This window comes from Peromyscus eremicus, chromosome 15 (assembly GCF_949786415.1).
Source record: "Peromyscus eremicus chromosome 15, PerEre_H2_v1, whole genome shotgun sequence".
Lineage (NCBI taxonomy): Eukaryota > Metazoa > Chordata > Mammalia > Rodentia > Cricetidae > Peromyscus > Peromyscus eremicus.
Window position 1 is genome coordinate 13,933,091 of NC_081431.1, and position 12,273 is coordinate 13,945,363.

Here is a 12,273-nt window from a genome sequence, read left to right on the forward strand (position 1 = left end):
GTATGCTGTTCCTAGACAATATCAAAGGAAAATCAAGTAGATAGCTTAAACTCTGTTATACTCAGAACCCATTTACACCCTTTCTACACCATTGTAGTCTCTCTGGACTGCTATAACACAATGTCTCTCACTGGGCAGGGTATAAACAGTACACACGTGTCCGTCACAGCTCTGAAGGCTGAGGGCTGAGATCTAGGTACTAGTAGATCATCTGGTAAGAAACAGCTTCCTGGTTCAAAGAGGGAACCTTCCTCTTGCTGTACGGTCACATGACAGGAAGATGGTCCCTTGAGTCTCTTTTACAAGTACACTAATTCCGTCAGTAGGGGCAGAGTGCATCTTGTATAGGACCTAATCCCACATTCAAGGGCACATGCTTCAAGACCATCTGCTCTCCCCAAGGCTCTACTTTCTAAATTCATTAGCTTGAGAGTTAGGACTTTAATATACAAACTTTGGGGAAGTAGGCACAAACATTCAGAAGACAGCACCACATGCTATGTTTACCACCATGCCCAGTGGTTTTTAGAATACCTCTCACCTAGAGTAAGGGAGGGTAACCATGCAGACCGAAAACAGTGAAGCACCCAGAAGACATTCAGGGTCCTTGATGAACCAGAGAGCAGAGGTAGGATGCAGATAGCCACTGCTGAGAAGATGGGCTCTTTCTGCTTGAAATATTTATCCTGTCCATTATTCTAAAACTCATAAGGAAAACCTAACTATAACCAATCATTGTACTCTCCTCAAAACGCTGTCCCGAACTCTGGGAAAGTAGATGCAGCAGGAAAAGTCCTTTTTAGAGTGTGGGCCATAAACATGCTGCAAGCGGATGAGCTGCCATGAGGCTCAGTCTGGGGTGGGAAAGGAGGCTGAGGCTTTTCCAGTATCGGGGCAGCTCTTATGGAGTAGGAGCTGTATTCTACACCCGCTCTGTGCATTAGTGACGAATCAGCTGGGATTGTGTGACTTAGCTGGCAATGCACAGATGGTATGGCATTGCCATTCAGAGACAGGAGGCTGCCACTGCTGCTTCTCATATCATTATTTCTACCATCAATACCATTTTAGTCCTAATTATTTATAAACCGAAAGGCTATTTACGTGCTAGTGGCTATATATCACAATAAGATATGTACACACCATAAAACTATTGTTGTGAGATTAGAAATTTTAAGCAAACACACAAGGAAGAAGTAAATTATACAAGAATAAAAATATTACTAGTCAAAAATGTAAAGACACAATTGCAGTTCATGTTGACTCAAAATTTCTCTTCTATATTAATAACATACTGAATTTAATAGTAACACTTACCATGAGTTTCTGCAACTTTAACACCTTTTTCTACTTCCTTCATAAAAACACTGTTATCGATATCTGCTGTAGTGGAGAAACCAACTTGGAAAACCTAAATAATGAATAATCAGAATGTAGCATTATACTAGTCTTTTTTGGTCTTTATCATCAATGTTAAGTAGCTATCATTTTAATATAGGCTTTTATAATTAAAAATTTTTTTTTGTAAGCCTCATGGTAAATAACAAAGCAAAGAGGAGGTGAATTTAGCAAGTGACTGTAAACAATGTAAACATATGGAAAAACAGTAGCAAAGCATCAGGTATACAGAACAAATATTAATAGACTCAAAGGCTGAACGATTCTAGTACACCAACAGCAAGGGACTTAACGTTGTCCTTTCGCCAATATCAGGTCATCAAGGTACAAAATCAGCAAAGAAACAGCACAGATGAACTTCTGGACCGACTGCATGTGACACAAAGCAGCCCACCCAACAGCTACAGGAACTCACACTTCCCACTGGCATGAAGAAAACCCTCCTGAGTAGATCACATCGTAGATCAAGTCCCAAATTGAAAAAAAAAAAAATATCATAGTGCTTAGGACCACAATGTAGCATTTGTAACAATAAAATCCTGGCAAAGTATATGCATATACGGAACTTAACAGTTTTCTTTTCTTTTTTAAGACAGAATCTCTCTGGCTTATAATTTCAAATGTTTCTAGGCCATGGTACCTTGAATTCATAGACACCAACAGATCTTTGCCTTTCCAGGCACTGGGATTAACAGTGTGCAATACCATGTCTGGTGCAACTTACCTTCTCAGAGCAACAGAATGACTGGGCATGGTGACAGAGGCTGCCATCCCAGCTCCTTAGGTTGCCAGGAAAGAAGATTACAAGCTGGAGGCCTGCCTGGCTACACAAGTAAGTCTGAGGCCAGCCTGGAAAACTAGGGAGATCCGGCATCAGAAAAGGGGGAGGGGTGCAGATGGGGTTCTCAGTGGTAGAAATCTTACTGACCATGCTCAGGACCCTGAATTCAATTCCAGTTCTGCCTCACATAAGACAACTAACTGGTTCTTTGAGACACAAGCAAAATCAACAAACCTTCAGCTGGATTAAGAAAAGGAGAAGATTTACATGAAATTAGAGGTGAAAACTGAGACATTACAACAGATACCACAGAAACATTAAGGATTAATAAATATTTAAAATGAAATGCCAACATATCTGAAAAAATAAAATAAATGGACAAAATCCTAGACCCATGCACCTCGCCAAGACCGAATCAAGGAGAAACAAAAATGAAAGACCAATAAAGAGCATCGAGACTGAATCAGTAACAAAAAATTTCCTCCTCCAACTAAAGTCCAGGACTAGATAGCTTCACTACTGATGAGAAGAATGAATACTAAGTCTCCCTAACATATGCTAGAAAAAACGAAGAGAACGGAATCCTTCTCACTTGTTCCACGGGACCAAACTGAAGAAAACACAATGGAACAAAAGCGGTGGGCCAATGACCTTCATCAAAACAAGTGCGAAATTCTTCGGCAAAACACCAGCAACTCAAATAGAGTATCACACAGAAAGGATTTAGCTATGATCAAGTGGGATATATCCGAAGGATGCAATATGGCTTAACACATACAAGTGAAGCTCATCATCATACATACACACAAACTCATACATGTTATCAGAAAACAAAGTGTAAAAATGTATTATCACCTCAGTAGATACAAAAAAGGCATTTGGTAAAATTTAGCATACCTTTATGATAAAACTGAAAAGATGACTCCATAAGGAATATATAAATGTATTTCATAAGTTTGGAACAATATAAGTGGTCGATATGGTAGACAGGTAACTTGTAACTTTTCATATAGAAAGCATCCTCTTACCAATATGAAAAGATAACATCAGCTTAATAAAGCTATCTCTTTAAATGACTAGGAATTGATTTTTAAATCAAAGAAATTATGTAGAAATCTCAACATGTTCAGTAATTCCTTGGTATCTATAGGGGAGACTATTTCTAGGAAGCCCCAGAAAATACAAAAACATAGGTGCTTAGGTACCCTACGTAAAACAATACAGTATTTATACACAACCTACTCACAACTACATGTCTGGATTACTCAATCTAACACAGGTTAAAGCCTGTGTGTGATGTTATTAGATTGTTTAGGAAACAATGATAAGGAAAAGTCTGTATATACTTCACACAGACACCATTTCATTTCCAAATAGTTTGGATCTATTTTTGAGTGAGTCTGCAGAGGTAAAATTCATGGATACTGAGGTCTGATTATATTCTCAAAATTGTCCTAAATTATGTTTGTATATTACTTTATGAGCTAGCAAATGCAGACTATTATTTTCTATCTTTGCTAATCCCTTTGGTTTCAAATATCACCATTTGCATATATATATGTATATGCACACACACATACACATATAGCTTACCTACTGAAAATTACCAATGATCTCACCTATAAGTTACAAGAACACAACTTTCCAACTTTCCATTTTTTTGCCACTTATATTTACTATTTAACAAATTTTACATCAAAGAATTTATTCTTTTTTTTTTTTTTAAACAAAACTATCCTCTTTTTTCTTTAATTTGTAAGGTACATTAGTGATACTTAATCACCAGGTTGTTCTCTATTTAGGCTTAATTATCTTTGCATTCCTTTCAACACAATTATCTCTAACTTCATTTAATGATTTACTGACCATTTAAAAACTCAATAGTAACTCTGTCTCAAAAAGCCAAAAAAAAAAGCCCCCAAAACAAAAAACAAACAAAACCCCCAAATACTCAACAGTGCATTGTCCATTTTTAATAATATAACTTTTCTATTTTAAAAACTGTTTATAATACTTTTTCCTTTTACATTAATAGGTGGCTAATGATGTTTTAATACATAGCTTGAACTATGCAACTATCTACATTAGTCAAAGGAAAATGCTAAATTCCATAGTAAACTTACATTAGATAAGTCTGTGATTCTTGACTTTAGTTTGAGGTCACCGTCTTTCTTGGAGTAATCTGCAGTGCCAATATGCACATAATTTCGAATTGCTGCTGATAATAACCCATCGTTCCATTCCATGGTATTAATGTCCAGCTGTCCGTATAGTTCACCAAGAGTGACACATTTGGGATTCAAAACACACACTTCTACCTTCCCTTTTTTTCCTATAAACTGGGAGTGGGATGAGAAATCCAGTGTTGTTTTCAAGGGATTAGTTACCACACAATTACTTCATTTCGTGCACTGTTGTTGCCAACGGGTTTCAGGAGAAATCTTTTACATCAAACAAAACATTTTATAAAGGTAGTAATTAATAAGAAACGGTAAAAATTGACTTGTTTAAAGAAGGCATACTATAAGAACCATTAAAACAATCTAAGTAACACAAGTAGCTTCTTCAGGAAAAGACATCTATCTCCCTGTGCCCCAGTGCAGAAAACATTCAGCCAGTGCCCTCAACTCCTGATCCATTGCAACAGTTCCCTAACAATCATCTAAGTTCCAACCATCAAAAATACAAAGTTTTGGGGAATAGAAACTTACAAATATGATAAAGAATTTCTAGAAAAAGATATCTAGAAAAAATAAAGAATTATTAGAAGTAAATGTAACATCATATCGAAAAAATTAAATGCATTTCAAGTAAAATAAAGGATAAAAAATATAGTTAACACAGTCTTGGAGGGGTAATCAATTGAATAACAAAAGAAAAATCACATAAATATTGGAAAAGAGGTATAATTAATTTTATTTGAAGGCTATTGAATTAATACTCAGGAATGAATTAGAACTTAAATTAATCCAGCAAAATAGCTAAATACAAAATATACAAGCCAACCACTCTATTTTCCATTCCTTATCACCAGTTTGATATCTAAATTTCAAAATTCTCACTTACTACAATAATTTCCTACAAAACTTCTAGCAGTAAATCTACTAAGCAGTTGAAATATAAATGTAGAAAGGATAGATCTGGGTACTGAAGTGTAAGCTGTGCACAAATAGGAACTGTTTTATGGAGTAGAATGCTCACCTTTGAATCGGATTGCATATCTTTAACTGATAAAATGGCGGCAACAGGAAGGATTACTAACGCTTTCTCCAGAATCCTCCTGACGGTTGTTTTTCCTCCACCTGTTGGGCCCACCAGCATCACACCAATACAAGCCTGAAACGAAATTCAGATTAGTGTGCTGAGGAGCGGCTTAACGCTCCTCTACAAACACATCTCTGCTTGTACCCACCCCCTCTTCCTACATATGACTGTTCAACCCGCACGAATCTGGCCCTCTGTGGAAGTGAGGAGAAATATCCTAACCAGAGAACATCTTTAATTCTTGGTAATCACTTTCTTTTGTTCCCTGCTTCCAGTTCTCCTTGTGGCTTTCTGAACTACAGGGCTCTGTAACACAGTGATTGTTCTCTTGCTTTTTTTTTTTTTTTTTTAAATCTTTCCATGCTGGACTTCCCTCAATCATTCTTGTTGCTCTCTCCTCTTCACGGTTCCTTTTAGTCTCAACAGTTTGGCTTTAAGCATGACCTAGGCTCTAAATGGCTATCTAATGTATCTATTTTCTCAGTGCCTCATTTTACTAAGCATTTCCATCCCCACGTCTCATAAGCTTCACTCAGCCTTTCCAAACTTGATGCTTTTTTTTAATGTACCAATTGCTCAGAGCAGAATATTGATCTTTTTCCATTCATCTCTTACAATTTTCTTGATTCTAGGTCTGGTATTTGGGGAAAGGGCTCCCATGACGTAATTAGTGGCCCCATAAGGAGAGCAAAGGGCAGGGGTAGTCTGTGATAAGGCGCTTGCCTAGAATCCTCAGTTCAATCCTCAGTATGAGACAAACACAGAAAAAAAGAGGAAAAGAAAACCAAAAACAACAAATTGCTCTTATGTGCACACCCCAGTGCTCACTGCCCATCTCTACAGTCATTCACATGTCAGATGAGTGACATCTGCTGATGCATAGTGAAACCAACACGTTGGACCAATCATCCATCTTAGGTATTCCAAACACAAGAAGTAAGTTTGTTAGAATAAAGTGAAAACTGGCACTGGGGACTGCCCACTTGATCAGTCCTCACCTGGAACTTGACATAGTTCACATTTAAGAAAGATTACAACTGTAAAAACCAATCAAACAAACCTCCCCCCAAAACAAACAAAAGACTCCACTTTCCAAGCGAACAAACCTCGCTCCCCTTTATATCTTTATTTCTTATGTAAAAACCAGGCCCAGGAATGATCTTGTCTCCTTCCTAAAAACAACCCAGTTTTCCTTGAAAGTGGCATTCAGACTGGCATCAGCTCACTGACTTGCACTAGCCCTCCTTATGGGGTAATGTAAAAATCTGTGTACGCCTGGATTAATGCTTCAAATATGAAGTGGAGGGGCCAATACAGACATTCAGAGGGATCCCACCTGGAGCTCTAAGGTAGCCTCAGGTGGGCTACAGTGTTTATGTAGCTGTTTGGACCTAGAACATTAGGTGGTTATTCACAGCTGGGACTAGAGCTTAGGGTGGTCTTGCTCTGCTGTTCAGTGATCTGATGATGGAAGCCTTAAGTCCTATAGGAGTGTGGTAGTTTGAATGTAACTGGCCCCATAAACTCAGTGAGTCGCATTATTAGGAGGTGTGGTTTTGTTGGAGTAGTTATGGTCTTGTTGGAGGAAATGTGTCACTGTGGAGGCAGGTTTTGACATCGATATATATATATATGCTCAAGCCACACCCAGTGTCCCAGTTCACTTCCTGTTACCTATGGATCAAGATGTAGGACTCTCAGCATCTTCTCCAGCACCATTTCTGCCTGCACGCCACCATGTCTCACCATGATGATAATGGACTAAACTTCTGAAACTGTAAGCCACTCCCATGAAATGTTTTCCTTTATAAGAGTTGCTGTGGGCCAGGCGGTGGTGGTGCACACTTTTAATCCCAGCACTCGGGAGGTAGAGGCAGGTGGATCTCTGTGAGTTTGAGGCCAGCCTGGTCTACAGAACAAGTTCCAGGACAGTCAGGACTGTTATAGAGAGAAACCTTGTCTGGGAAAATGGGAAAAAAAAGAGCTGCTGTGGTTGTGGTCATGGTCATGACCATCCTAGTAGGAGCATGGAAGACAGTGGTGCTGAGTGTGATTTGATGAACTGAGGCTGGCCTCAAATTCAGCGATCCACCAGCCTTTTTGCTTCTGGGCTTCTAGGATTAAAAGTGTGTTCTACCACATGCTCTAAAAGCTCTAAGCTTTTCTTTAATTCCTTTTTACAAATTGGAAATTTGGGTGGGTGGGATCTTGCCCTGGGGTCACCACTCCCTTAATCCCATTTCTTAGTCTGTTGATTTCCTTGAACATAGGATTTAGCTCCAATCTACTTCATGGTGTTCCCTTTTTCCTCAAATTGTACATTTTGTAATTTACCCTGCTCAACTTGCTCCTTTTCATTATAAATCCTCATTAGAGTTACCACTAGTAACCACACAACAGAGTCTATACTAGGTTGTATTTGTTTTGAGATTTCCTTTGCCAACAGAATTAATCCAAAATTCTTCACATTAGCCTCAGGCAAACTTTCGAACAAGGGCAAAAGCAGCCACATTCTTCACCAAAATATCAAAGAACAATCTCTAGGCAATATGCTAAAATTCTTCTCCTCTGAAACTTCTTGATCCAGGCCCCCACAGTTCATCAAATCATACTCAGCACCACTGTCTTCCATGCTCCTACTGGTATGGCCTATTAAGCAGTGCTTAAAGCATTCAACTGCTTTTCTAATCTATAGTTCCAAGGTCCATATTTCTTCAAAAGTGAATATAATTGGCCCCTATTAGCTCATAGGGAGTGGCACTATTAGAAGGTATGGCTTTGTTGGAGTAGGTGTGGCCTTTTTGGAAGTAGTGTGTCACTGTGGGGGCAGGCTTTGAGGTCTCCTATGCTCAAGCTTCTCTCAGTGTGACACTCAGACCACTTCCTGTTGTCTGCAGGATCAAGATGTAGTTCCATTTCCCCTCTCAGCTTCTTCTCTAACACCATGTCCCACCATGATGATAATGGACTCAACCTCTGAAACTGTAAGCCACCAATTAAATGTTTTCCTTTATAAGAGTTGCCATGGTCACAGGGTCTCTTCACAGCAGTAGAAACCCTAACTAAAACAATGAGGTAAAACAAATGTATTTGGGTTATAGGTCCTATCAGCAAGATTAATTAGTTGTTAATATAGCACTGTACTCTTGGAGACATTCACCAGAAGCTAAGACAATGTATAAATGAGAGGTGGATGCTCTTGGGAGACTTTCTTTGTGGGTCATTGATATTCCTACATGCTGTTGGAGCAGAGGCATTGTGGCAGCTTATGTTTTCAGAAATGTAAGACAGATTTTGGGTGTGAGAATGCTGGGGATTGACTGTGGGGTCTCATACATGCTAAATATGCACTCTACCACTGAGCTACACCCCATCAAGCACAAATTTGATACCCAGAATGTATATTTAAAAAGTCTCCTTCAGAAACAAAGGTTGGGTATTTTCGATGCCAGTATTCTTTAAAGACTAGGGCTGGGTGCACTGAATTCAAGGTTCTCATCACACATTGCCCAGCAGTTACCAATCCTTGTGTCGCTTTGACAATTACATCTTAGGAAGTGGTATAAATACGTTAGTCTGGCTACTGGTACTGTTGTAACAAATGGCTCTTCGTCTCTGACCTAGGAATCTAGTTCCTCTGCCAATATGAACATGGGACAGGTTAATTTCACAAACCACAGTGATATTTGAAACTGTGTGGTGTAGACACAGATGGAGAAAGAGACTCCAATAAACTGATAAGCCAATCTTACTTGATGTGCAAACTTGAAGTGCTGTATAAGTAGCAAGCCAGTGAGGAGAAGCCATGGAAAACTGACTATCCTTTTGGGAAAAATCTCTAGCTGACACCTTAAAAAAGAACTCCAGACAACTTAAAAATGGAAAATACAAATATTTAAAAAATTTGGGAAAATCCATAGAAAATGTCTTTACAAAGATAGCTGAAAAGATTTTGTTTTTAAAAAGTAAGATACAAAATGCTCGAACCATAACGGAATAGAGCCTACTGTAGTAAAATTGACTTCAATACAGCTTGAACATAGTAACACTTCTAAAAAGCTGAGACTTAGAGAATTTACTCATAATGCACACAACTACTAAAGAATTATGATGTAAAATACATTGTGAGAAACATACATTTCTTAAGAAAAAGATAAACAACCAATGAAGAATAAGTCCATTGTATAATTTGGCAATCACATAAAACTCAAACAGCTAAAGTATTTAGAGACACGGAATCTTACAAAGAATCAGGGGGTACACATACTCTAGTGTTTGTGAAAATGAACAACATATATCCACAGCCAGGCAGAACAGGGAGTTTAAAGATAGCATAACAACAGGCTACCGGCTATTTCAGACTACCCTTGTAGGGCTCTGACAAGTATATATTAATGAATAAAAAGATCAACTCAATCTGTCAAATTAAGGGGCGATACAACGGCTAGGAAAACACTGGCCATGCTGTTGTACTTCAAAGAGTACTGTGACCCCTCTCTACTGCTCTTACTGTGTTTGCGCATTTGAGCTCACTGACTGAAACTCAGGTAAAGAACCTGCTGACATGCCATTCTGTACTCACCTGAAGTTGATTGTACAACTGTATGATCTGTTCTTTCTGAGGCGGCCAATGTTGAAAGCCTAATTGATCTGTTGCAAGAACTATTGCTTTCTAAAAGGATATAAATATATTAAAATGCATTATAACTTGAATATCTATCTATCTATCTATCTATCTATCTATCTATCTATCTATCCATCCATCCATCCATCCATCCATTCATTCATTTACCTATTTATTGCAGCCTTGGGGATAGAACCCAGGTCCTTGTACAAAGTAGCTTAATGATGTACCACTGTGCCACACCCCCAGCCCACACCCTTAAATTGTAATCCTTTAAAACCTCTTTGCTACTTACTAATTATTGTAGTTTATAAGAGTATTTCTTCATAACCAAAAAAAAAAATAAGCTGGGCGGTGGTGGCACAGGCCTTTGATCCCAGCACTTGGGAGGCAGAGGCAGGTGGATCTCTGTGAATCTGAGGCCAGTCTGGTCTCCAAAGTGAGTTCTAGGAAAGGCGCAAAGCTACACAGAGAAACCCTGTCTCGAAAAAACAAAAACAAAACAAAACAAAACAAAAAAAGAGTATTTCTTCATTTTTTTTTTAGTTCACCAACTTCTGTCTTTGAGAATAATGAAAACTACTTTTTGTTTTCTCACCAGAAATGTGCAACACACAGAATATTTTATGTTCATAGACCTTTGGTAGCAAATTCATAAACCCTCCCCTCAGACTAAGAATTCTCACTTTTGGATTTATTAATATACAAAATCATATGCACAAAACAACAAAAATGAACTCAGCATGCTGTGTTTATACACCAGTGCATATATTTGTAACAACAATAATAAAAGAAAAAGCGGCCATCAATTTAAGAGGGAGTGAGGTGGGACACAGGAGGGGCCAGAGGGAGGAAATGAAAGGGAGAAGTGATGCACTTACATTTAAATTAAAAATATATCTTAAAAAGTAGTTACATACAGAGAAACTCTGTCTCAAAAAACCAAAAAAAAAAAAAAAAAGTAGTTACAAATACTCACTCACCCTACATTAAAATAAAATGTCAAAGGGCTTTATGTCTCTTTGCGATTCTAATCACCATTATACTAGTTTTCAGTTTTGTAATGATTATTTTAAAGTTTCAGTGAGAATGTTCTAAGATAATAAATAAAGCAGATAGGACTGTAAACATGATGTACTTTCTTAAAATATCCAAAAACAACAACAACAACAACAACAACAACAACAACAAATAACCTGGGGATCCATGTTTCCTTCTAAAGGAGGGTTTGTCTCTGTGTGGATATGATTAGTACTTTGTTTTATCTTGAATTTCTAATAGGTCTTTTAATAATAACCTGGAGCCAGATATTGGGGTAAATGCTGAAAGATCAGACAAAGGAACAAGCCACAGCCACCTCTTACCTCACTAATTCCACAAATCCTCTGACTGAAATCCTCTGAGTCCTGACCTGAAAGGCTCCAGCCAAAAAAGCCTGTAGCTGAAAGGGATGCTTCTGCTGAGAAGCCTTTAGTTCCTGTCTCCTCACCCCTTATATACCTTTCTCTGCCCAGCCATCACTTCCTGGGCTTAAAGGCGTGTGTGCTTCCCGGTACTGGGATTAAAGGTGTGTGCCACTACTGCCTGGCTCTGTTTTCTCTCCTAGACTGAGTCAATCTCATGTCATCCAGGGTAGCTTTGAACCCAGAGATCCAGAGGATCTCTGCCTCCCAGTGCTAGGATTAAAGGTGTGTGCCACCACTGCCTGGCCTCAGTGTTTAATCTAGTGGCTTGTTGTGTCCTCTGATCCTCTGGCATATTTTATTAGGGTACACGATATATCACCACACTCTGTCTCCCATCCACTCCCCACTCCTTTTATCCCTATAATGAGAAAGAACAAAGCAGACAAAGGAGACAGGGCCCGGGACCCACAGTGGAGAAGAGGCAGCTTCTGGGGAGACCGAGAGAGGCACTGCTGAGTGTCTAAAGGAACCTCCCAGCAGAGCTGGATGAGACCCCCTGCCTAAAGCCCCAGCCTCAAGGAGCTGATATGTAGAGACTATGATGCCAATCTGGGTCCAGGAAAGAAGCCACAGAGGCATGGAACTCCACAAAGCAGTCATACACTCACAGTCATCAAGAGATGTCTGGACAGGTCCTCCCTCGGGCTATGCATCTTAACAGAGTTCTTATTTTGGACTGCTTTTGAATAAATCTATAATCTTCCTTTAAGTTATTCAGGACTATCGGTGATACTTCTTGG

At 38.8% G+C, this 12,273-nt stretch overlaps 1 protein-coding gene across 1 annotated transcript in view; it reads right to left on the minus strand.

The window, feature by feature from the left end:
* Dnah14 (dynein axonemal heavy chain 14) overlaps positions 1-12,273 on the minus strand; it is a 219,404-nt gene that overhangs the window by 109,265 nt on the left and 97,866 nt on the right. The window contains exons 36-39 of the mRNA XM_059281041.1: positions 10,026-10,115; positions 5,381-5,515; positions 4,303-4,518; positions 1,318-1,411 (exon numbers count right to left, since the gene is read on the minus strand). Coding sequence (XP_059137024.1) covers positions 1,318-1,411; positions 4,303-4,518; positions 5,381-5,515; positions 10,026-10,115 — 535 coding nt within the window. The remainder of the gene's footprint in view (positions 1-1,317; positions 1,412-4,302; positions 4,519-5,380; positions 5,516-10,025; positions 10,116-12,273) is intronic.